The following is a 27710-nucleotide window of genomic DNA, read 5'->3' on the forward strand; positions in this document are numbered from 1 at the left end:
ACCATTATATATTTTTTGAACATAAAGTGTACATAATTCCCGGAATTTGATAACCTGGCCTGACCCGATAAAAATATTTCAAGATCCACTACGACATAAGAACACGAAAGAAAGTAATCCCTGCGTCTGTCTCACCATTTTCATAGATCGCGCTCACACGCACACAGTGCGTGGAAATGATAGGGACCCCAAATAAAGAAAGAATAGTGAGTAGTCAGCAGCAGGGGACTAGAATGATGATGAGGAATCTTTATTCTTCTTTTACTGTTGCCTTTAGCAGTCCCCCTTCCTTTTTCATGCATACACAGACTGCTTTATATTTATGTTTTGTGTTTATTTGAGGTTGTGTTTTGTGATGTTTTTGTATCTTATGTTATGGGGCTTTCATCAGGGGATGGTGACCATGTAAGTCTCTTATTATCTCACTTTCTACCATCCCCATATCTATCTCCTCTCCCTTTCACTCACATAATTTACAGGTTATATGTTTGTTTGTATGTGTGTGTGTGCATTATGATCTTATATTATATAATGTCACTTGGGTTTTCATTTGAGGTTGAACTTGTCTAGCTTGCTCATTTTTCTGCATTTCTCATACACATACACACCATTGGAGACGTGTTAAAATCTAAAATGTCGATTCTTGATATGAGTTCTTCTTTCTTGGACAATCTTGTAAGTTTTTTTTTTCTATGTGTATACTTATTTTAGTCATTTTAAAGATGTTTTATGTAAGTTTTTTGATCTTAAGTGTCGATTCTTGATACGGGTTCTTCTTTCTTGGACAATCTTGTAAGTTATTTTTTTTCTATATGTATACTTATTTTAGTCATTTTTAAGATGTTTTATGTAAGTTTTTTGATCTTAAGTGTCGATTCTTGATACGGGCTCTTCTTTCTTGGACAATCTTGTAAGTTATTTTTTTTCTATATGTATACTTATTTTAGTCATTTTTAAGATGTTTTATGTAAGTTTTTTGATCTTAAGTGTCGATTCTTGATACGGGCTCTTCTTTCTTGGACAATCTTGTAAGTTATTTTTTTTTCTATATGTATACTTATTTTAATCATTTTTAAGATGTTTTATGTAAGTTTTTTGATCTAAGTGTTGATTCTTGATACGGGTTCTTCTTTCTTGGGTAATATTGTAAGTTTTTTTTGCCATCTATGTTTGCTTATTTTAGCGAGTTTTAAGATGATTTTTGTTAGTTATATGGTTTAAAATGTCGATTCGTGATAGGGGTTCTTCATTCATGCATAATCTTGTAAGCAGGGGCGGACCTAGTGGGGGGGGGGGGGGGGGGGAGGGGCGTGCGCACCCATTGAAAAAAAAGTTAGTGTATTTTATATGTCAAAATCTTGCCCGCAACCCTTGAAAAATCTAGTTAAACTCCTCATCTACGCCCCTTGAAAATATTTCCTGGGTCCGCCACTGCTTGTAAGTTCTTCTCTATGTTTTATTTATTTTAGCCATTTTCTAGATGATTTATGTTAGTTTTATGATCTAAAATGTGGATTCTTAAATCTTAGTACAGATTCTTCTTTTTTTCTTTTTTTGGATAATCTTGTAAGTTGTTTTCTCTATGCTTGCTTATTTTAGCCATTTTTTAGATGTTTTGTGTTAGTTTTATGATGTAAATGTCAGTTCTCTTAATGAATTTTTGATTTGATGATGACTTTTTGCTTCTTTTCTTTTCCTGCTTTCACACTCACACACCATCTGTCACTTGTCTCTTTATCTTTGGTGCATATGAGTATAGGGGTGTTAATTTCTTATACAACACGAAAACGTAAGTTTTCCGGGGATGGGTTTAGTCTTAAACAGGTTCGGGTCAGTTTCAGGTCGAACCCATTAACACGTGTAGCTAAACAGGTTGAGTTTCAAATCAACTTGGTGGGTTGACATTTATTTTATTAACTTTAAAAAAACATGTGCTTTATGTCATAACATAAAAGTTAAAAAGAAAAAAAAATGTAATCGTTTACGTGTAATCGTTTTATACACATTTGTATCTTTGTTGTAAATTTGTAAATTTAGACTATTATTCAAAAAAAAAAATTGGGTTAAAGAAGTTGTATCTTGTGTTCATGTGAACATGCGAAACGCTTGTCATGTTCGGTTCATGTCTGAGTCTGTGACATTATTTTTTCCACACAGGAAATGAAAGAAGGGGTGGTGATTCAACTGAAAGATGACAGTAGAGAGGATCAAAACAACATGATGATCGAAAATGTGGGAATCAAAGGTATTGACATAGAACCATGTTTTGACTTAGAACCCGAGTTTGACTTTTGGCCAATCCAACACCCGACCGAACCCTCCCATGAAGATCGGCCCGTCCAGTGTCCTATGCCTCATTCTTCCCATCTTATCAGTGTAAGTCTTTCTCCTTTTTTCTACTTGTTTTATGTGGTGTTTGAATATATGACATGACATGAAATGGTCTAAACGGGTCATGTCCACGTTGAAGTGATAGGTGGACCCTTTTAACCTGTTTAGGTTTGTATTATTTTTTTTAAATGTGTTTTTGCCTCTTTACTTAAGTTAATTGCGTATTTTATACCAATATATAAAAGATAAAAAAAAAGAAATGAGTATCAAGTTCTATATTTTAAACGTAATTATTTTATTTACTTTTGTATTTTCGGTTGTAAATTGATACTTTTAGAGTATTAATAGGTAGATTTAATGAAGAAAATAGAATTTGGGGTGAAGCGGGTCATATTCATGTCAACCTACTAAAACTAGTGTTGTGTCCGGGCTCTTGACAAATTTTTGGGTTCGTGCCGGGTTCGACCCACAAACACAACCCGTTTAACATCCCTAGTTTGGATGCATTTCTTGAATTTCATGTAATCATGCTGGCGTAATTACATTCGTATACAGGATGATAGAATGCAAGATGATCGGTTTTCAGACCGCAAGAGGCCCGAAGCAAAAACCACTCTCCACAAAGAAAATAATGAACTAAGTGCCATAAAACCGCCTGTTAGGATGGTCCGCAAGAGGCATCATGATCATACAAATGCCGTCATATCGTTGCTACAAATGCCGTCTGTTTATCCTCATTTGAACCAAAAAGATGGGTAAAACCGTCTTCAACAAGTCTTCAGGTTCGAATCATGGCAATCTTGAATTGAGGTTTTAGTTGCTGATCATCATGGTGTTATGACAGTTAACTTAGACTAAATGTCATATTCATTGTTAAAATCAAATTAGATGAACTCTAGTGAAACTTTTTATATACATATATGTATAATGCATTATTAGCCTTTTTATATTGTGGCAATCTGGCCTTTGATCATTTATAATTCGTGCACTTCACCGCATGTAATCGTGTCATGCCGGACTTCTTAAAAGAGATGATGACATGGGCGGGTTGGGCAACAAGTCAAAACAGTTTCGGGCTGAAATGATAGGTTTTAAGTACCTTCTGGCCCATCTTTTCTAAAATTCATTTGGTTCAAACTCAATTATTGTAAATTACTATTTAGAAGACTATATATGTTAAATCCTCTCTTTGATCGACTTTCGGCTGCTGTCCGCCTCCCCCCCCCCCCCCCCGCCTCTAACTATACTGTTTATTAGATTAATCCAAGAAAAATACTTCTAGATAACGTATTATTAATAAGTAAACGGGTCAAAATGCTACCACTTATGTGAAGAATGAAGATGTAGTGTATCGGTCACATGTGAATACATAAATACATATCTAAGACTCTAATACTGATGTATATTTGCCATGGTTGTAAAGTCCCGCCTAGGCCGAGTACTTCCCGAGTACTCCCGAGTACTCTCAAATCCGACTAGGGAACTCCTAACGACTTTTACAACCATTTGCCAAAACCAACTAAGCTATATATCACCAACAAATTCAGCGTAAATAGTATATCATCTCCGCGGTGACAACTATATATAGTACTTCGAAATAAGAGTTTTCTTGTCACCATTCATAGTCAAAGGCATCTCTTTAACATGAAATGACTTTACAGCCATATGAGTTTTCTTTTCACCATGAAGTACTATAACATATGCACACTATATAGACTTATTGTATCATGAACAGAAGTTTAATAATATGCGGTCATTGTAAGTATTTAAAGGTATCGAGTCGTTAATCCTAATCGTCTATAACTTGGCGTGTAAATTTTTCCATTTTTATTTATTGCTTTCTTAATATGTGACATGTTTTTCCTGAGTAACTCTCGGTTGACAAAGTAATGTCCATCCCAGAAATGATAGCAAAATTAGGAATAAGGTTTTGACTCAACCAAACAAAAACACAAATAAAAGAGCAAAAAAAAAAAAAAGAAAAAAAAAAGAGGGGGATTTGGAACAGGAAATGAGGCTATGGAAGAGGGTTTTCGGGGCGTTAAAGGACCAAAACAGTCTTTTAAAAGCAAGACTGGTATGTCATTTAACGTCCGGAAATCCTGACATAGAGAAAGCCATCATCAAAGCCACCAGCCATGACGAATCCTACATTGATTTCCGTAACACACAATCTGTCTTTTCATGGATTCGTCTTTCTGACGAAAATTTCCAACCTACGTTGTCAGTCATTTCTAAAAGATTAGAAAAGACGCACAACTGGGTGGTGGCCTTGAAAGGCCTCATGCTTATGCATGGAGTTTTCTGTTGCAAAGTCTCCTCTCCTCATACGATCGGACACTTGCCATTCGATCTATCAAATTTCAAACACGGGCATTCAGAAAGTGCAAAGAATTGGAGCTTCGAGGCGTTCGTCCGGTCTTATTACGATTTCCTCGAGCAAAAATCGATGGTTTTATTACATTTCTCCAAACAACCAAATAATAACAAAACCGAAGAACATCTCATACTCCAAGATCTTGTTTGTCTACATACCCTTCAACTTTTGCTCGACACGCTGCTTCAAATCAAGCCGCGATATGCAGCAAAGTCAAACACGTTTGTTCTCGAAGCAATGGATTGTCTCGTCGTCGAGAGTTTTGACATTTACAGCCGTATATGTGACGGGATCATGAGCGTTCTCGCGGATATATATTCATGTGGAATGACAGAAACTAGCACAATGTTAACCATTCTTGAAAAAGCAACGGTCCAAGGCGTAAAACTGTCTCAATATCTCGATTTTTGTAGACAAATGGGCGTTAACAACGCATCCGAATGTCCTAAAACCGAGCAGATAGATGAAACCGACCTTCAAGATCTTGAAGTTTTGATTGAATATACTTCTGATGAGTCAGAAGAGATGAAATCTTTGGTGATGGACAAGAAGATGATGACAAAAGCGCATGAAAGTAATGATTCGAAAGGCGGGTTGAAGGCGATAATTACAAATGAATGGGATGTGTTTGATGAAGATGATAAAGAACCAGATTAAGAAGTGCAGTTTACAAGTATTGATTCTTCCATGTAATCTGGAAAGATGAATACAAACACTTTTCTTGATCATTGTAACACTTATGAATGGCTCTATTTGATTACATTTTAGAGGTCGAATTCGGGTTGGGTTCAACCTTTTCTGATCAAATCCATGCAAAATTTTCTCTGGTAGGCGAGAACTCGTGTCGGGTTCGACATGTTAACCAAACAAGACCATCTATTTGTTCGTATAAAAAATATCAACCCTAACCCTTACAATAAACCTAATCATGTTATAACCAAGTTAAAACCAAGTTGGTTGTAATCAAGGTAATAAGACCACACGGAGTGAACGTTGTTTTGAGGCGTGGAAGCCTCCCCATGCCGGGCACACCGGCCGGTTGTTGAAGAAGATGATGATGATGCATGTTGTTTTGATTGGGTGGTGAGTTTTTCATTTGTTTTTTTTAAATATAAAATAAATATAAAAAGTGTGTGCCACGTGTCCCACCCGGCCACCCTTTTAGGCACCACACCACTTTTCTAATAGGTGCTAACGTGGCTGTCACGTGGCGCTTCACGCCTCCTTTTCAAGCTGCCCCATTTTCAAGACCTCCCAGTCCGTATAGTCTAAGCGTGTTAAAGAGTTTAGTAGACGTAAGTTAAATAGGTTAAACGCAAACATGTCAACCGGTATATTTATTCATGTCAAATGCGCTTAAAATCGTGTAGCATGAAAATAACTTGTTTTACCTACTTATCTAAATTAGTCAAACAGGGTGATGGGTTGTAAACTAGTGTCAAAGACGTCAACCGTAACTCAATACCAACCGTTACTCAAAACGCTTGAAATTTTGTAACATATACACAACCTATTTAGTCCACTTATCTAAACAAAATCAAAAAGGTTGTGATTGAGTTGAGATGTTGCAAGTGGGTTATATAAAGTTGTAAACTTGGTAAAGAGGTTAGAAATTGTAATTAAAGGTCAACATGTACAATTAAACATGTTAAAAAAAGTCATAAACAAGCTGACGGGGTCAACTTGGGGTTAAATCGGTCAACCCAAAAACCACCCGTTTAATTAAATGAGTTAAACATGCCAACTCAAATAATACCGTTTAATTAAACAGGTTAAACAGGTCAACCCAAACACAGCACACAATCCGCTTAATTGAATAAGTTAAACATATCAACCTTAACATAGTTCAATTAAACGAGTTAAATACATCAACCCCCCAATCACAACTCGTTTGGTTAATGGTTAAGCGTATCGAACCAAACGCTTGTATATCAACAAGACTAGATATGACTAGGGGTGTTCAAAACTATCCGTATCCGAAAATCCGATCCGAAATATCCGAAAATTCGGATATCCGAATTTTTCGGATTTGGATTCGGATAGTGATTTTAATTTTTTCGGATATTTCGGATATCCGAAAATTTAATTTTTATTTTTTTCGGATATCTGAAAATATCCGAAGTATCCGAAAACTTATATTCGGATATCCGAAATATCCGATTCCGAATATGAAAAAATAATAAAAAAATAAAAATTAAATGAAAAGTTGGATTTTCGAATATTCGATTCACTATCCGATCGGATATCCGAATTTCAGATATCCGAATTTTCGGATACGGATTCGGATAGTGAAATTTAGTATCCAAAAATTTCGGATATCCGGCTTTGAACACCCCTAGATATGACAACCAAAAAAACATCATTTGAATAGATCCAACACAGCTGATGACAAAGATTATAAACTGAATCTTTAAATCTACAGTTAAAGAGTGAACAAGATACATTCTTTTTCGCATAAATCGATATAAATTTAAATTCCCAATTGTCTAAAATAAAAAAGAAAACTTAAATCTCATGGGCAAGTCTCAAATATCCTCTGCAAACAACCACAGATGTATCTACACTTGATCTATCTGATTGTTACAAACTTGTTGGTCCCATGTTTAGCCCAATGACCCCTCAAATCAATTGCATTATCAAAACTATAACCTTCAGAAGCCAACTTCTCCAACACCTTCTTAAAAGCCCCTTGGCTCATCTTCCGGCCCGCAATCCTAGCCCCACGGCGTTTCGTGCTCATCGGCAACGGGTACATCGAAATGGTGGTTGTGCAACAAGCCGACTGCCACCCACCCGACCCCCATCGATAACACTGCTGAGGCGTTCCAGTGCATGAACAAACCGGTATCGGGATCCCAGATATGTCCATATCCAGCCCGTTTATCACGATATCCAAACTTCGTTTCATAACCTTCGATCGTTGGCCCGTTTGACCCGTTTGACCTGTTTGGTTCGCGGTTTCCTTCGCCTTCTTTGGTTTCTTCCCTCGTGGGCCTTTCGGGCCCAACGGGCCAGATCTCTTCTTCACCGGCCCGTTAGGCCCGCCAACATCGCCTACACATTCACCATCACCATCACCATCACCATCCCCACCACCGATATCCTCCAAGCTCAATCCCGGGTCTTTCAACGTACCGTTCGGATGCATAATGTGGATCGAATTCGAGCCCGAACCCGAATGATCCGGGACAAAGTTAGGGTTTCCGGGCCCGGGTAGCATATGAAGTAACCTCTCTCTATGTACCCAACTATCTCTCATGTACGGCATTGGTATGAGCGGGTGGTGGTGGTGGTAACCGGCGGCGGCAGTGGTGGTTCCGGCGGCTGCACCGCCGTGAGGGTTTATCATAATGGGGGTTTCACGGGCAGATAAAAAGGGTTTTGTGTCTCTATGGTCACCAAAATGAGACATTAATTGCAGCCCATTATGTTCTTTAAATGATGGCTCATAATACCCCCAATTTCTCATATTCAACCCATCATCATCCACTGCAACATTATCAAAAATGGGTCAAAATTCAACCATTTAACCGATTTAACAACATAAAAATCAAATCTTTTTAGATCTAATACAAACATGGTAATACAACCAACAAATTCAACAATCAAAACCCACAAAAAATTACGTAAAAATCAAATCTTTTTAGTCAAATTTACAGATAATATCAAGATTTCAAGATCTAAAATAATTTGTGTAGATCTAACAGATCCGTGAACAAAAATTAAAGAAAGTTAAACAAGATTGCAAAAAACAACATTTTTAAGAAAACCCATTTGAATTTTTAGATCAAGAATAAAGAAAAATCAGATCTTGGAAAAAAAATGGTGAAGATTGGTTGAAATAACATGAAGTACACATCAAGATAGATATTTTAGATGAGAAGACAGAAAAAGAGAGATATATGGATATGTATGTGAGAGAGAGGACTTACTTGTGTGGGTAAAACAGCTCTTTTTTCCTGGAGAGAGGAGAGAGAAGAAAAGAAAGAGACAGAGAGAGAGAGAGGAGAGAGAAGAAAGGAAAGAGATAGAGAGAGGAGAGAGAAGAGGAAAAGGGGTGGCTTAAAATGGAGGGGCTTGTTGTTCCATTAACATTAAATAAAAGCAAAATACAACCGATAACTGTATTGTGTTGCTTGCACTTACAGCAGCTGACATCAAATCCAAACCCCAAAGTCTTCTCTCACCAGCCCACCCCACCTCTCTTTTTTACTTTTTTATTCATAACACATGAAGTAAATTAAAAGATTCTTTAGTTTAATGCTTGGTTTGGTATAGGTGTATCAGAGATCTTGCACCATTAGTTGTTACTATTCAATAATTACATAATAACCTTCATCTATATAAAAACATACATTTCTCTATACATTCTATCAAATATTGTAAGTGGAGTTTTTATAGTATAAATAGTATAAAATGTGGTTGTGAGTGAAGGAAAGAGAAAATGTTATTGTTCATCTGTATATTTGAGGGGACACTGCTCACCCCTATAATTTTTTAATATATTTTGAAAGGGGTTGTGAGTGGAGGAGAGGGAAAAGGTAATGATAAGGGTATAAAAATATTATTTAATTGAAAACAAAAGAGAAAATGTAGTGTTTTTTAGTGTAATTCTAGGTGAAAATATGGTGAAATGGATGTGAATGCTCTTACTCACAAACACTTATTTTTTCTCTAGAGGGTATAATATGAACCTCTAAATATAAAGATTCCATTGTGGTTGTGTTATTGTTGTTTCCTCTATTATTTTCTTTATATTATATAGAATAGAGGCTCCAATGTGAATACTCTTAAATGATGGAAAACTGTTCACGAATGAGTTTGATGGTTACATTTTCATAATGTGGATGGTCCTCAACGATCTTTCCCATCAATATCCTACCCCCGCCTTTTCGTCCTCCATCTTACCATGTACACTTTCAATTCGTTTCATCATCTCTCCAACGTAATGTTCCCCAAATCTCCCTCGGATCCAAGCAATCTTCATCATCTATCTAATTAACATGAAACAAGTTGATTCAATTTCAACATGATTCACAAATGCCGACAATCAAGAGCCCAACATCTATCCAATCAATCTTCATCATCTCCCTTAGGTTTCTTCATGTTTCGTTTAATTGGCGATTGGTGCTACGATGTTTTTTTTTACCATAGCAGGGAAGGGTAGATGATGGTGGTTGTGTGTGGCAAATAGGGTGGTGGTGGTTTGGGAATAATGGTGGTGTTGTGGTGGAGGGTAGTGATCATGGTGGATGGGGAGCTGTAACACCTCGTAAAATCACGTCCAATAATGTATTGACACACGTAATAAACCCTAATAAAGTCCAATATTGAATTTAAGGGACTAATTTTTCGAAAAATCGAAAAACTTTGATTATGAAAGGATTGGAAGTGTTAGCATACCTAAAATAAGTTTCCAAATAACCTCTCACGATGATTATATTCACAAATGAGCCATTTGTCAATCGAGTGTAGCCGTTTGCGTAATTAATTGGAAGTTTGCGCAATAAAGGGTTAAAAGTGTCAACATTTTAATTCTTACCTCTAAGTGACCATTTAACAAACCGGGAGCTTCATGATATTTGATTATACTCTCGGGAATGCCAACTATTGGCCATCTAAGGTTTTTATGCCTATAAGTAAAGTTACGCGCAACTTTGCAAGTTAGAGGGACTAAAAGTGTCAATATGTTTAATTATACCGCTGGATGACCTTTTAGCGAAGCCGAATCATCTTGATGTTTAATAATACTTTCAAGAATGCCTAATATGGATTAGATGAGGCTTCAATGCTAATAAATGATGAGATGCGCAAGTTTGCGCAATGGAGGGGCCTAAAGCGTCAACTTTTGAATCTACGCCATTCGGTGACCATTTAAGCAAACGGGAGCGTGGTAATATTTAAATATATGCTTGGGAATGATTATTATGGGCCATGGAAGGCTTAGATATCATTAAACGGCATTTCGCGCTACTTTGCGCAATTAAGGGACTAATTGCGTCAAACTGCAAAAGTATGTCGATTCGTATAGAATCGGACCTTCCGGAATATGACCATAAGTTAAACATACCCTATTTATCCTTTATATAGCTTAGATATAGGCTTAGAGGTGTTTGGTGCGCAAAAATAAACTTTTATGTCATACAGGGACTAAAAGTGTCAAAAAGTGCACAAGTTTGCACTTTTGCGCATATCTCGCATTCTGAATATCCCCGGACACCAAAAATTTATGTAAGCACTAAAATATTTTATTTTAGTGTATGGCTTGATTAAATTCCATTCGTCGCGTAGTTTGGATCGTTTTTGGCGTCCGTCCGTGTTTCGTCGTAATTAGACGAACAACGTGACCGTACGGCCAAACGAACCGACATCCGGCATGTTTTTGAGCATGTTTTATGTCCCCTATGTTTAGGCATCATGTTAGAGCCTTGAAATGAGGTTAACGGGCCTTAGATATGTCAGAAACACATTATTATGCAACAGGGACCAAAACTGCACTTTTGAAAGTGTATTTGAGCTGTGCAGGCCGTAGGCTACGCCCCCTGCAGCGTAGCCTACGCCCAGGTCTGGGCAGATTCATAATTTCAGCATTTTTGTCATTTCTCAAGGGCTTTTATTTAAAATTCTCAATACCATGAGCTGGTTTTCAACACCCATTGTATTTAGAAACCTTGGGCACACATGGAGGGCCAAGATTGAAGCACGGGTTACGAGAAACGATCCTAACGGTTCTTGAAATCCTATATAAACACACTTGATCTTGGATTTCATTCACACCTCATTCCATTTCTGCTTGTTCTCTAATTCTTGGAGGATCTTGAGCTTCTTGAGAACATCCTTCTGTCCTTTGGACCCTTTGTAAGTATCCTTTCGTGCTAGTTAATATTATTTAGCAGTTATAACCGAAAAGTCAAGCGTTTCGATAAACGCTTTGACTTTTCAACGGTTGAGCCATGATTCGCATCGAACGTGGCTACGTGACCGTAATTAGGTAGGTGATTAACCCTCAAAAGGGCGCCTCCTGATTACCACGTTTACTTAGTTTAATTGTCGGGTCAAATAAAAGTCAAACAAGTTAATTTAAATAAAATTCATAACTAATAATATAGAAGCTATAAAATCAGTTTTGTCACTTTAATAACTTGGTAAATACTAGTTGAACATGCCTAAGCATGATTCAACCCGACAATTCTAAGTATAGGCTCGGTCCGGAACCAAAAGTCGCAAAAGTTGACTTTTGCTTTGACTTTCAGTTCTGACCCGATTTAGATTAATTTAGATATGCCTTAGGATTCCATTAGGACCATATTATAAGTTAGTATAACCCTCCAAGGTTATACAACTTGGTTCCATAGAAATCCTAGTTCATGTATGTTTCCGTTAAATGTCTAAATGTTGACCGTTATGCCTTTTGACCCTAAAACGAGAAATTTGAAAATGTGAGAGGACAATAATCTTTATTACTGATTTATAAACTTGTACCTAAAATTTGACATCAGTTTGAGGTCTAGATTAAAAGTTATGCTCATTAGCGTAAATAGAAAGCTTTTTATTAATTAAAAGGCATAATTAGCGTATAGCCTATCTAAACCCAATTTTTGATATCAAACTTTTTACCAACTGATATAATATATTATTTTGGGATTTTTGGAGATTTTTAATTATTTTTAGACTGAGCATAACATAGGGTTCTAGCTCTAATTCGGTAATTGTCGGTTTGCCCTTTTGGGCTATAAAATGAGTTTTACAAATCCTTTTGACCCCAAACCTTTTTCTACTGATCTAATATGATAAATAAAATATTTTGAGCCTTCTGGAATAATAAAAACATCAGTTTTTCTTTGAAAACCCGGAAATGGCTCCAAATCGCCTTTTTAAGCGTTTTTAACGCATAGTATGTATCAAAACTAATTTAAAGATATAAGGGTTGATGCCTACTGATATATTCAGTAAATTTTTATATTTTAACAGTAAGGAAAAGTTTTAAACTCAGATTTCCAAATTCGACCTTTAAACCTTATGTGAAATTACCAAAATGCCCCTTCGGTGCATAGTTTGGTTATAAATGATAAAATTCACATATGTGTCATACCCTACTGTTATAACTTATTAAATTAAGTATTTTTCCTGATTATATCAGACCTGAAACTCAGATTTATATTAAACCTCTTTTATAACCTTTAAAATGACCAAAATACCCCTGCGGGGCATAAATTGGTCTTAAACTCGTTTTGGGCATAACGGAAGATATCCTACTGATATCACAACATATTTAAGGCATATTAACTTAGGAAACCTGTTCATGATTCTTTTGGTTACCCGTTACGCACTTTTCGCGTTCGGATCGACTTATGTAACTAGTTTGCATAAATTAGCCGAAACGGGTCAAACCTTATCATTTTTATCTCAAAATCCAGAATGCGTTTAGTTTACCCTAATGACACAAGTATACAAGCTTGTCGGGTCTAAATCACATTCTAATCCGGTTCTCACTTAATCATGCGTTTTGAACCGTATCCTCCTTTAAAACTAACCGGTCTAAGCTTAGGCTTAATTAAAGACCCGTTAGGAATCTAATAGGTTATTAAAAACCTTCGTTTCAGATTTAGGAGCCTAGTAAAAGCTATCTGTACTTGCTTGGTGGTATACGGCTGGGATAAATTGTATAAATTTGCTCAGATAAATACTTTTAACTTATTTTCCCTTATACGGGCTTGGGGTACGGTATATAAAATACCGCTTGGTCGGACATTTGACCTTAATCGATTAGTGGTTAAGTATTATCAAGATGACCCGTTTGAAAATTGGTTTTGTTTGTTTTACGCCTTTGGGAGTTTAATGACCATGTCCCGGATATCCTTGGCATCATTCATGAAATGGCCACGACCTTGACACGCGGGTGTAGGCGTACACCCGACAATGTGTCCATATTTATTAAGGTAAAACGTTGGTTTCCCGCCGCGGTTTTATACTATGTGGTGTGTCTATTAATCTTAAACCTGGCACGAACCGGGCGGCTGAACGCATAACAATCATGTAATTCTTTTACAAGTTTAAAATTGATAAATTATCCCAAGTTATAAAAAGTTTTGTTCCATGTGCATTAAAATCAATTTTTAAAACATTTTCAAAACGAGTCAGTTAAATTGTATTTACCAGTGAAAACTGGCGTATTTTCCAAAAAGGCTAAGTGCAGGTGCTAATCGGAATAGGTTGTCTACTCCTAGCATCAATAAAGAGTCTCGCAAGCTTAGATGCCTAAAGTCTGTTGAACAATGTTTCATTTATCTTTGATCCGCCTGTGGATCCTTTACTTTCCGTTTGTAATACTTTGATATTACTCTACATCGGTTTGTAATATATATTCATCTTTTGCTTCCGCTGTGCATTTAAATTGTGTTGTTTGACTATGATGATATCAACTACGTCACGATACTCCCCACCGGGCCCACCGGTAATACGTGGAAATATCGGGGTGTGACAGGAGCTGAGAGTGGTGGTGGTGGTTTGTGTGGGTGGGGCGGGGGTGGAGTAATTGTAAATTATGTTTATTTAAAAACAATGAGGCTACTTAAAGTTCATTAATGATATAATCATTTTTTGTCCTTTTCTAAAATGAACATTTCATACCCACTTAACAGGTAATATTAACGACTTTAGTGTAAGGGTATAGTTTAGTAGCTTTGCGCTTGTCTTGTATATTTTGGTAGTGGGTTGGTTAATTAGGGGTTTTGGGCTTGAATAGATGATTATGGAAGTGTACGGTTTGGGCTTGGCCCATTTTGTAATTAGGTCACCCTATGTAAATATAAATAGGGTGTGTCTAGGTCATTAGAGGGTTGTTGATTGTTCTTGCTTTGTTTGATTTGTACCAGACAAGCCAAGAGCTTGTGTGCAACTTTAATACAATCAATACTTTCTTATTTCTCACTTTCTTTAGTTTTCCGCACTTTTGATTGTGGTTGTGATATCCGGTTGAAGATCTCTGGACTTACAATTGGTATCAGAGTCTAAGAAGTCTATTCAAAGGCTCAGTTTTTGTAAGAACCTCCAAAATTTCAAATAACCATTCCCAAAATACATTTCAATGAACCCTGATTGAGACCCCGAACTTGTACGGCGCAACCCGAAATGAAAAACAAAAGAAACTTGAAACAGGGACCCCCGGAGACACGCCGGGGGGGACCCCTAAACCTCCCGCGACGCGCGACGACATACCTGGACACGTGGGACTCGAAAATCGACAAGTGGCCAGCATATTTTTGCAACAAGGCTAATCTATCCTAGGGGGGTTAGCCTCGTGACACGCGGTAGGGAGAGGGGGCCCGTGCGCGACACGCGGGAGGCACCAAAATTGAGTATAAATCCAGCAGTGTGGGACTTGTCAGTTTACTCGGTTCGATCGTTTAAAACGTTGTCCTACTTCTCGTATCTCTGTTTCTTTCAACGAAGTCCCAAATTCTCGAAACGCTACTCTGATATCAGGGTAATAACTCTAATCATTGATACGGTACTTGGTCCGATCGATTGGAACCGATCTAACATATGTTTAAGTGCTGCTGGTGCCGACTATACTTTGCCATTCGTTGTGGGTAACTGGGTTTTGATCTCGTGATTATGGTTAAAGTTGAATTGAGTTAATACACTAATACGTGTGCATTGTGTATTTAGTTAGGTACACCAAGCTTTAAAACAATAGGCAAGATATATCAACTTAAACCTACAATGTGAGTCATTCTTTCTTTAGGCAAGATATATCAACTTAAACCTACAATGTGAGTCATTCTTTCTTTTACTAAACGCTTTGCAAAAACCCTAAATGTTTTCCAGTTATACTTACAGTGATTAAGTCTTGGTATTCTTAAATTGCTGCCAGTTTGTGGGGTTTTGTATACACTACTTGTCAAGCGTTACTATTAGATGACATGATTCAATAGTGATATGACCACAATCACAAGTCTTGCCGAGTGACAACTAGGTTAAGTAATTATAAGATATAAGCAAATGTAAAAACTCTTAATACTGTAATTATAACAATGTATTTTTAAACAACTGAATGAACTCACCAGTATTTTCCGCTGACCAAATGTTTTTAAAATGCATTTCAGGTGATTTATTGTGAAAAAAAGGAAAAAAAATTGCCGTGAAGCACTTCAGCTTAAATAAGTGGCTATGTAAACCTAAAATAAATGTGTTTTCTGTAATTAGTGGATTTCCCAGAGAAATTCCTTTATGTAAATACGGGGTTTACCCCGTAGTTTATGAAATGAAGACTTGGTGTTTTGAAAAGTCTGATCAAAATTTTCCTGACACCCGGTCCTAATGATTTTCCGCTGCCAAATAATAAACACCAGTACCACTGTTGTCTGCCTCGCGGCGCCCGAACCGGGGTACGGGTCGGGGGCCGTGACAGAAGGTGGTATCAGAGCCACTAGTTTAAGCTAATTAAGTATTGTAAAAATACTTAAATTTAGTTGTCAGGAATGTGATTAAATGCTTCTGTGAAACATCTGTGCTACTAATTAATATTATATTCGATTTTCGAAGTTCTTTTTTTCATTGTTTTTGACTAACAGCATGAGCAAGTTAGTAGAAGCACTCCGGAACATATCCATGAGTCTAACAGATATGGAAACGACAGATACTCAGATAGGATATCAGGTTAAAACTGATGAACCGATGGTGTTTGAAGCTCAGAGAAAGCCGAAGGAACCACCCAAGAAGAGGAAACGGATTCTGGATTGGAAAAGAGGTAGGAAGAAGAATTCGGCTTCTCAGAAAATCAAAAAGACTGTTGAACCAAAAGGTAATGAAATTATTGGAGAAAGTTCCAACCAAGCTCTGATGTTACCCCCTTAGGAGGAATTGGATAGGAAATTGGCAAATTGTGATCTGTTCAGACCGCTAAATGAAATTAACCTGAACGCGCCAATACCACCAGAAATGCCAAGAAATATGGAACCCGTCGTACCCGAACTGGCCATTCCCCAACAGCCACTTCAAAATCAAGCCGAAGAATGGTGGACAAGTGACTGGGCTTTCCAGAACCTTATGAACAACCCAAATCCCTATTACCCCCGGTTCGCACCTGCTCCTGCAGTTTTCCCACCCATGAACCCGGACAACGTTGCTGAACTTCGCCACTATGGCGAAGAACTTGTGGAGGCAGGGAATAGGATCAGAACAGTGGGTGAAAACCTCGTCTGGAAGTATGACGAGAGGGAGTTCAATTTCTGAAGACAACTTAACTATAGATTAGATGTCTATATAATAGTTAGTATGTTGTGAAAAAAAGAAAAGATAATATATATATATATATATATAGGGTTAGGTTAACGTACAAATGCCCTTATCGTACATTACGTACGCTACAATCTCAGCCGTCTGTTCATCTTCCCGCATTGAATTCGCATGTTGTTTTTTTTTAACAATTTCGCATGTTGGTTTTTTAACATGCGATTTCATCAAAATTACCACATGCGAAATTGTTACAAAAAACAACATGCTATTTCATCAAAATTATCACATGCAAAATTGGTAAAAAAAAAAAAACAACATGCGATTTCATCAAAAATTATCACATGCGAAATTGTTAATAAAAAAAATAACATGCGATTTTAAAATGCGGGAAAATGATCTGACGGCTGAGATTGTACCGTACGTAATGTACGATAAAGGCATTTGTACAGAACACTTTCTCTCTCTCTCTCTCTCTCTCTATATATATATATATATATATATATATATACAGTGCCGTTCCTACGTTTTCGGAGGCCCTAATCGAACTACGAAGTGGTGGCCCTTTTGCAAAATTATCATTTTACACTTTAACTAAGAAGGTAAATAGTCACTTTTTTTAATCACCTAAAAGTTCAAAATTTTGACCTTTGGCCCGGTTTGAACTGGTACCGGTATACCGGTTTAAACCGGTATAACCCAATTTACCGGCGGTACAACTTCTTTGCCGTTTCCTTAGTTTACCGGTATGATTCGTGCCGGCCAAATATCTGACATCCGGTTTAACCGGTTCAACCGGCCGGTTTAAACCGGTTCTTAAAACATTGTTTAAACGTCTCTCAGTGCCATTAGGTTATTAGGTTTATGTAATGTTCACAGATGAGAGATTTGGGTCTCATGTATTAGAATTGGGTTATTAGGTTTATGTAATGTTCATAGATGAGAGATTTGGGCCTGATCTATTAGAAAATTGGTGGCCCTTCAAATTGGAAAATTGGTGGCCCTTCAAATTTGGTGGCCCTAGGCTTGGGCCTAGGTTCATATACCCATAGGGCCGGCTCTGTATATATATATATATATATATATATATATATATATAGGGGAAAGTTCATTTGAGAAGAAATTTAATGTGAGAAGAAAAAGAAGAAAGAGCATATTAGTAAAATGCTATTTCATTTATAACTCACATCATTAATTTTTCTGTCTTTAATTAATTAGTCAACTAATCATTAATTATCCTACATATAATCAACAAAAACTACACATATCAAAATTTTCCTACATATACCCTACACATTATAGAATTTTTTCCTACACAGTCGAAATTAATCCTACACACCTCGAAATATATCCTACACAACTCGTAATTTATTCTACATTTTAAATTAAGTTGTTTTTTTTTAATTTGGAAAAAATATATATTTTGAAAAGGAGTTACAAATTTAATTTAGCTAGTTATTAAAGGGGAAGAATACAAATTAATGATTTATGTTAGTTTATCAATATACCCATATATTAAAAATTAAACATAAATATTAAATGAAGTAAAATGAAACATTTTTATTAGGCCACCTGGTATACTCTAACATCCATTGGTGTTAATCCTAGTTGGCATCCGTTAACACTTGTTAAACCGCTCTTGAAGGGTGTTAAGAGGCATTAAAAACTTCACATGTTAAGTTGTTAACTAGGAGAGAGAAGGAGAGAATCAACATTGCAAAATTTGTACACACACAACAACATGCTATATATATATGTATTTTAATTAATTTTAAGGGGAGTTAATGGGGTTAAACCATTTCCTTGGTGTGTGGTGAAGGTGAAAGAGAGTCAAGTAGGTGATGTGGTGCCTACATGTAGATAAGGGGCGTGAAAATATACCCAATAGCCTTAGTTGAGACTTCTTCTTTTTTCTTCTTACAAAAAAACTTCTCATTTAAACCCTCCACTATATATATAATAGTAATAATAATAACATAATAAGAATAATAAATAATAAAAATAACGCTATATATGTAAATATAATTACAAATGTGGTTGTGTAATATATACATATGAAATTCACAATGCACAGACAATTTTGGCTATATGCTCTGACTAATGTGTATTTGTGTTTACATTACTTTGCTTATTTGTTATTTATTCTGTGATATTAATCTGTGAAATATGTTTGCAATTCAGATGTCAGATGAAGTTAAACAATCAGGTCAGAATAATCAGGAAAATCCTTTGAATAAAGAGACTATATAAAAGATAATCGCTCAGGGCATAGCCAATGCTATCCCTTTAATCATAGAAGCTGTTAAAAACCCGGTAGAACTATGAAAGCTGTGAATAGCAAACGCACCCGTAATGACATCTTTAGCCATAGTGTAAATGGAGGCAATGATAACCTTATCAAAGCCCCATTTCTTAAAAAGATGAAAGCAATAACACTTCCAGGACTGTTTTGTAGTGGGCTTTCGGGTTCTATAACAACATTAGTATCACCTGCAATTACATCATTTTCGTCATCAATTTCATGCATGTTACCTGGTTGAACATTTGGTGTATGACTTCCTTCATTTGTCCACATAGCTCGCTCATTAAACACAACATCACGACATGTGATGATTGATTTCTTTGCTGGATCATATAACCTATAGTCCTTTGAGTGTGAGCAATACCCAACAAAGATGCACTTGTTTGACTTTGCATCGAGCTTCTTTCTCAGCTAAGAAGGCTTCAAACAAGAAGAAATAGACCCAAATACCTTCAAATGACTTACAGAAGGTTTGTATGAGAACCAAGCCTCATGAGGAGTCATTCCTTGAACTGCCTTGGTCGGAGAAATATTCAACAAGTATACAGCTGTTGCAACGGCCTCACCCAAGAAACTATTTGCTAACTTCTTGGCTTTCAACACGCACCTAGCCATTTGAACTACCATTTTATTTTTTCTCTTGATTACCCCATTTTGCTCCGGGGTATATGGGACAATAAGTTCCCTACATATACTATGTTCATCACAAAAAGCATTGAATTCCTTAGAACAAAATTCACCACCCCTATCAGTATGTAGGGTATTTATCAACCTTCCACTTACTTTCTGAATACGAGCCTTAAACACTTTAAACTTCTCAAAACTTTCAGATTTTTTAACAAGAAAGTAGACCCAAATCAAACGTGTCAAATCATCTATAAGCAAGAAGAAGTATCGATTACCTCCAAGAAAAAGTGTAGGCACAGGCCCACACAAGTCTGCATGCATCAGTTGAAGTGCATGAGATGATCTCCATGCATGTCTTGGAAATGACCTCCGAGTTTGATTCCCATAAATGCATCCTTCACACACCGAAACCAACTGAATTCGAGGCAAATCAATGACCAGATTGTTTTCACTTAAAGACTGCAGACTGTTCTCATGCAGATGACCATATCTCATGTGCCAAAGAGATGAGTCAACTGGAATGATAGCGGCCGAGGATGTTGCATGATGTTGAGCAACATTAAAAGGGAAAACATTGTTCTCGGGCATAGGTATTATAAACATCCACTCTCTCATTCTTTTGTTTGTAATATTGCATGCATCATCATCAAAAACCAACCAATATCTAGCCTTCATTAACTGACCAACACTCAACACATTATAACCAAGGGCAGGAGCATACTGAACCCGAGACAACGAACGAGACACCCCTGATGAGACCTCAAACTTGATCGTTCCTTGACCTTCAACATTTATGCACTTGCCATTTCCCATCTTCACTAAAACTTTCTTGCTTTCATCCAGATATTGAAACAAGGATTGTTGCTCTGTCATATGATTTGAGCACCCACTATCCAGGTACCACACAAAGCTTCCTCGAACATTGCTATCTTGGCCAACCACAAGTGCTTTGGCACCTTCTTCACTCCCGGTCTCATCCAATTCAAACGCCATGAATAATTGTGGTTCTTTATCTTCAACTTTTTCATCATTCACCATAGCATAAGTGATGTGCACAAAATGCAACATATAAATTACATCAATTAAGGCATAAAACTAACCCTTTTTTAGTACTAATGTTGGAAAAAGTGTTGTTTTGTCTTCCTCTTGTATTTTCAGGATTAAATAAGTTCAAATAAACAAAAGAAACAAAAAGGCAGCCAAATCTAACATAAATACAAGAAAAGGAACAAACGTGGCATGCCCAGCCTCCCGACAGCATCTTCCCAAGCAAAACAAGAAGACAGAAGACTGAACACGCCCCGTGCTCAGTGAGCACGGGGGCGTGCCCAAGTGTCAGCAGAAAAGACAAAGTTGTAGAAGCTTCTATTGCCTACCATGGGGCCGTGCTCAGCGGACACGGGGCCGTGGTCAACTATAAGATTCGCACAATCCAGGCAAATCTTGATAGTACAGATACGCTTCTGCACACGGGGTCGTGCTCAGTGGACACGTGGGCGTGGTCAAATAATGCAGACAAACTACATTTAATGAAGAAAGAGAGAAGGATGGACACGGGGCCGTGCCCGAGCTTCTTTTCAGCCTATAAATAGGAGTGCTTGGAGCTCTTGCAACTCATCCCTTGGCACACCACCTCTCTCACACTTCACCCACCACCCACCACCATCATCCATTGTCCATCATAGAGTGTGTGAGTCGTCTCGGGATCCAAGATTGATCGTAAGAGTTCTTGACAATCAAAGGCCATGTTTGCCTAAGTCTCTTACATCACTTGGTGAAGACAAGTGTTTAATGGAATACTTTTTATTTTTAATGTTTTGCACTTTTTAATTGGTTATGTATTAATGACTTTAATAACTAGTTTCTTATGTTGAAGGTGATTCTTCCTTATCGTTTATCCGTGGTGTCTTGGCATTAATTTACTTTTTATATAAAATAAAAGATTTTCACCATTCATATCTCCACGGCCTATATGGAGGTATGTTGGCTACCTGGTCGGGGGTTAGGGGAACGGTTTGGTAAGAGTCTTGCCATTGTTCAGTGTATAGATCCCGCAAAGGACCTGGGTCAAATTTAGTAGGACCTCCTTCAATACCCACCGGTATTGGATGGCGGGTATCCAAACTCTTTGATCCCCTCATAAGTTAAACTATTATTAAAACTTTAACCCGGCTACTTAGGACTGTATCCCTGCTGAATCAGACTACTTAGCCGAGGGTAACGTCACCTTCAAAAGAGGGGCCTACCACATTATGCATTAATAACTTAACTAATTATTTTTCAATAATCCGACCCTTTAGGATTGTATCCTTGCTGACTCAAACTACTGGGTTGAGGGTATCGTCACCTTCAAAAGAGGGGCCTACTACAATAACTAAGATAATCTCTTAAACAAGTGCAAAAGTGCAAAAATAATCAAAGGTTACACTACACACGAGTCGGATCCAAGTGATTCATCTTGTCTGTCTGTTTTTACTTTTATTTTTATTTTCAGCATTTTAGTTAGTTTTATTTTCCTAAATTTAAAACCTTTTTCTAACTTTTGATTTGATTAGACGTTGAGGATAAACCGGTACTAAAGGCTCTTGTGTCCTTGGACGACCTCGGTATCTTACCAACACTATACCACGTCCACGATGGGTGCACTTGCCCATATGTGTGTTTAGTGTTAGTAAATATCGTGTTTTATAAATTTAAAACTTGGCTAAAAAGTGTAAAAGGGCTTAAAATATATACCTAAAAGATAACACACTTCACGCACATCAATAAGCCTGTGGCTCTGCCTAACAATTTGCTTTAACATGCCCAAATCGATTGCAATTAAAGCATTGAACACCACTTCTTCCTCTGCCAAATTGTCTTCCATGTCCATGGCTTCGGCCTCACACCAACCCACATCCTCTTCCTCAAGTTGGCGTAGCATACTCTTCAACTTCTGTTGGAAAAGCATGTTCCTCCTTAATCATATCATTTGCTCGATGCACTCTTCCCTCATGAAATTGAAGAGGCCCTATGGGTAGATCAAAGGACAATGTTGTCAAGTCTCGAGACTCTTCAATTGCAGTAACGACGTGGTCCCACTTTGATGGCAAACTGCGCAACACTTTCACAACGACATGTTGATCACAATTTTTTTCACCGTAAGCCCTTTTGTAATTCATAATCTACATAACCTTGGATAAGAAATCAACGACGACTTCATTCTCCTTCATCTGAAGTGTCTCAAACTCACGTCGTAACCCTTGCAACTTCACAGGAACCTTAGAATCTCCCTTAAAATCAGTTTGAAGGAGATCCCAGGCTTGTTTTGCTGATGAAGCAACATCAATTTTCGAAAAGATACTATCATGCACCCCTTGCTGAATTAGGGTTAGAGCTCTCACACATTTTTCCGGTTCTTCTTCACTTTGTTTTCATCAGTCTCCTCTTGTGACGCCAGGAACTCCCACAGATCCTTTGAGCGCAACGTCTTCATCCTGATACTCCAGAACTCATAATCCTCGCCTTTAAAGACAGGTGTTGGGGGCTGAATCGATTCAGATGAGTTACCGACTATGCTGTTTTGTGAAAGTGAACTCTCAAACACTCAAGCTCAAATACCAGATTTTGGTTTATCAGGCTAATTCTCACATAAATAAACAAGAGACTGAAAAGCTTAATTTCATTAACCTGATAAAACGTTTTAATAGAACAAGAATGAAAATAAATTGCCTACTCATGACCTACATGACTCAATCAACTATTCCCTGAAAAAGAAGGAACTACTAACAGCTTATCAGATAAACTAACACATAAAACAATGACCCATGATTCTAGGGGGTGGCAAAATGGGTGGGTTGGACAGGTTTGGGTAATGGGTTAGAATGGGTTGGGTTAGAATGGGTTTATTAAGAAATGAGTTAGGATGGATTTAGGTAAAGATGGGTTTTTGTCAAGAGGGATTTGGGCATGATAGGCTAAAAATACAAATAAAAAAAAAATCAAAAAAAAGTAAAAAAAAAAGTAAAAAAATAAAAATTTAAAAACAATAATAAAATAAAAAAAATTAAAATATATGAAAAGATATAAAAAATAAAAAAAATAAAAACCATCGATTATTCCTATATGGTTTTACCATGGTGGCCGGAGCTACATTCACAAACATTGTATTGTTTATGTATTTGATGGAGGTTTAACTTGCAACAAAGTTGTAATAGTTAAATTAGTTTCTTAGCCATTCGTTGGGGATTATATGAACCTGTTGTTCTCGGCATCCATTAAGCAGCTACAATAGTTGGTTTCATTCGCAAGTGTATCTTAGATTATTCGTTAATAAATTCGCAATGCATCTTAAAAATGAAAATATTTCCGCTGCTGTCTTTAGTTTGACGACTTTGAATATCGACCATCGGCCGTTGTATTACTTCTCTTCCACAGTTGTTGGCTCTTTCTCACCGAGCAAGAACCAACATTTACATCGGTACCATGACACCATCACATGCAAAATAAAAAATAAAATAAAAATAAAAAAACTGCAACTTACATTAGTCCATCATTGGACATGGAACTTGAGACTAATGTCAAGGCATGTCCAATACTAATCTCTTCAATAACCCAAACATAGCTAACCCGTTGCGCGATCGCTTGGATCATAACCGCCACCAACGAGCTCCCGGGATAGCATACTATCACCTCGGCCATCTGTGTTATCCTAGCCGAGTAGCTACTCGACCTACTAAACCTCCCAGACTTCACACTCACAGGCGAATTCAACATTTCATCATCAGATGATGATGATAATGTGGCACACAACTTACTATTTACATTAATTTCAGAAAAATAAACCGAAAACGATTCCAACATCCCTTTCAAATTCTTATCTTTCAACCTTATCTCCACCAATTTGATTATATCCTCAGGCGGCCCACCGCAGTCGATATACGCCATTAAATCGCATGCGGAGAGTGTCGCGATTGCAGCCGCAGCTGTTTCGTCGCAATAGGATAATGTGAAGGGGGAGATTTCGCCATTCAGGATGCCATCGTCGTCTACGACGACGATGGAGGTTTGATCAGCGAGTGAGGTGGTGATTAAGTAGAGTGCGGTGGATGCCGGCGAGTGGTTGTTGACGGTGAGGATGTCAGAATCGATGATTCCGAGACAGTTGACGGAATATGTTCGGTTGGGGAGAATAGTGCGATTGAGTTTAGTAGGAATCTGATTATGTCTTCTTGTGTTAACCAACAGAACTCAATACCGCCCGTATGGGACGTTGGAGCGATTGATGATTCGTTGGGTAGTGTTTGTTTTCGTTTTGAATTGATTGTTGTTCTGCTCGTTACGGGTACTATGAGATTTTGAATCTGATTGTTGTGGTTGGAACTTACCCATCCTGACCCATCAGATATTTTAAATTGATATCTAAAAGTTCATCCTAACCCATCCATTATTGTTTCCTAGCACACTAATTTGTCTCATTTTTTAAATTACCCAAAATAACCCATTTGGGTTTTATTTGCGAGGCCTACATGATTCCATAATTTGATGACTCAGTAACCACAAATTAAATTAAAAAAACAAACACCACGTGCATATTTGAATTCTTCAAATACTTGTGAAAGTAGGGGTGTTTAGAACTCGATTCGAATTCGAAAAATTCGAAATTCGACTCAATTCAAGTTCGATTAAAAATGTTCGAATTCGAGTTGATTCGTATTCGAGTCCAGTAATCGAATTAGAACCGAATACGAATTTACGATTTTGAATTCGATTCGATTCGAAATTCGAATTCAATTTATATTTATTTTTTAGATATATGTATATACACACACAACATATATATACACATATAACTTCTAAACTTGACCAAAGTATGAACTACCTGTATAAGTGATAGTTTATTATTCATAACATTACCAAATCTTCTAAAAAATAGCCCATACTATTTATTTTCAAATTTTACCTAACTTAAATCGCTACCAGTAACCAAGATATCTTCTAAATTTTGGGGTTTTGATATATTGATAGTTAATTAATTTTGCAGATTATTATATCTTATGTTGAATATAATTATTTATAGTAGTTCTAAAAAATGAAAGTAAAATAATTATTGTTGAATTTGAATTAAATCGAATTTATTCAAATTCGGTTCGAATTCGAGTTTCAAATACTAATCCAATCGAATTGAATACGAATTCATGTAAAAAAATAAAAAATTCGAAAAATTCGATTCGAATACTTCAAAAATTCGTTATTCGATTCGATGAACACCCCTATGTGAAAGTTTGATAAATTTTTACGGCCTTACAAAATGTAAACTTTGATTTTTCTTTTATTTAATATTTTGGATTTATTAGCAATTTTGGTTTCTAGTATTGCTTCAAAGTGGAGCTTTAGTATGGGTAAAAGAGTTTTAGATCAGTATGAAAGTTCATGGTCTTGTCCGATTGTTGAAGTGTTAATATGCAGATTTTTTTTTTCATATTCTTGCATAGTGATAAGTCCAAGTTGGTCAACTTTCCACCAAACTTCATAGTCCATACCTCGTAGTAGTATTATTCTTGCAGCCCACCACATTTCATTTTCTGGCTGCTGGCATCCCATCAAATATTTTGCATAGTCCATAGTGATATAAGCCCAATATAGTAGCCTAGATTGAGGACCAATAATTTCCGGTTTGTATCTAAGATGGTGTTCAACCGACTGAAAACCGGTCCGACCTAGGGCTGTAAACGAGCCGAGTCGAGCCGAGCTAGACCCAGCTCGAGCTCGGCTCGAGCTCGACTCAATTAGAATTCGAGCTAGTTCGGCTCGGCTAGATCTAGGTCGAACTAACAAATAACCGCAAAATTTACTACATAAAATAACCTTAAAATTGAATTTCTTCATAGACTAAGGGCTATAATTGCCATTTAATTTAATCATATGGCTAACTATGCAAGTATAAATAGTTAATTCATTTTGTACATTGTCTTTACCTTCTTTTATAGGGGAGATACTCCCTTAGTTTTAGTTTTCTAAGCGATGTGAGACAAAAAAAATGTTTGTAACACACTGGTCAGGTTCACGGTTGACATTTTCATAATTAGTTCCTGGTTTTGGTCTGGGTCCCGGTCTGGTTCCTACCTAGAACCTACTTGATACGAGTACTAAATAATATGACTGAGTCTAGAGATGAATGTTTCGGTTTTTTCTTCTTTTTTTCAGAAACCCAAACCGGTTTCTTTTTTTCTTTTCTTTTTTTTTTATCAGAAACTCAAACCGTTTGTTTTTTCTTGGCCAAACTGGTTTTGGGTTGAAACCGGTTTGGTTCCTTGCCGGTTTTAAAGGCTGGTTTGAAACACCAATTTCGGCTCAGTTTGTTTCGGTTTCGGTTCCAAACAGGTTCTTGTGCGCACTTTTTAAAACCATTTTGACGACAAAAAAAAATTAGAAAAAAATATAATACGCCCTTTTTTATTTTTATAGCTTTCGAACTGTTTTAGGCATGGTTGTAAAACAAGGTTATGATGGCCGAGTACTCCCCGAGTACTCGCTACAAGGTAGATTGCCTAGGCCCGACTACTCTCCGCCTAGGCCGAGTACTTCCCGAATACTCCCGACTCCGACTAGAGAGCGCCTAGCAACTTTTACGATCATTGTTTTAGGTTAAAAATTATTGGCTTTTTAATAAAAATTTTAAAAAATTTCAATAAGATAACATTTTTTAAAAAAATAAATGGACTACTTTGCAATTGTTTTTCTTTCATACCGATTTGGCGAAAAGCCGGTTCAGTTCGGTTTTTGGCGTGAAGAAGGAGAACCAGTCCTAAACGTACGGTTTCTATACCAAACCGAACCGGTTTGTATGGAATTGGT

General features: G+C 37.0%; 4 protein-coding genes across 5 annotated transcripts; 2 read left to right on the forward strand and 2 right to left on the reverse strand.

The window, feature by feature from the left end:
* Window positions 1-303: 303 nt before the first annotated feature.
* LOC110923110 lies at window positions 304-3289 on the forward strand. 2 transcript variants are annotated; one of them, XM_022167287.2, is made up of 3 exons: window positions 304-405; window positions 2158-2376; window positions 2887-3289. In XM_022167287.2, exons 1-3 carry the CDS (start codon window positions 376-378, stop codon window positions 3088-3090), a joined length of 453 nt encoding a protein of 150 aa, XP_022022979.1. In that variant the 5' UTR covers window positions 304-375; the 3' UTR covers window positions 3091-3289. The 2 variants fall into 2 exon arrangements, with proteins under 2 accessions (XP_022022979.1, XP_022022978.1); XM_022167286.2 differs by lacking the exon at window positions 304-405 and adding an exon at window positions 518-675.
* Window positions 3290-4342: 1053 nt separating this feature from the next.
* Window positions 4343-5365, forward strand: LOC110925631 (putative clathrin assembly protein At1g25240). Its single transcript, XM_022169535.2, has one exon. It carries the CDS (start codon window positions 4343-4345, stop codon window positions 5363-5365), a length of 1023 nt encoding a protein of 340 aa, XP_022025227.1.
* Window positions 5366-7091: 1726 nt separating this feature from the next.
* LOC110921269 (protein BASIC PENTACYSTEINE2) lies at window positions 7092-8807 on the reverse strand. The gene is made up of 2 exons (XM_022165561.2): window positions 8641-8807; window positions 7092-8197 (listed from the first exon to the last, which is right to left on the reverse strand). Coding segments are annotated over exons 1-2 (921 nt in total). The 5' UTR covers window positions 8642-8807; the 3' UTR covers window positions 7092-7277.
* Window positions 8808-24344: 15537 nt separating this feature from the next.
* Window positions 24345-25092, reverse strand: LOC110922395 (CBS domain-containing protein CBSX5). The gene has a single exon (XM_022166704.2). It carries the CDS (start codon window positions 24798-24800, stop codon window positions 24393-24395), a length of 408 nt encoding a protein of 135 aa, XP_022022396.1. The 5' UTR covers window positions 24801-25092; the 3' UTR covers window positions 24345-24392.
* Between the last annotated feature and the right edge of the window lie 2618 nt (window positions 25093-27710).

The sequence above is a fragment of the Helianthus annuus genome, chromosome 17 (genome assembly GCF_002127325.2).
Source record: "Helianthus annuus cultivar XRQ/B chromosome 17, HanXRQr2.0-SUNRISE, whole genome shotgun sequence".
Taxonomy (NCBI): Eukaryota; Viridiplantae; Streptophyta; class Magnoliopsida; order Asterales; family Asteraceae; genus Helianthus; species Helianthus annuus.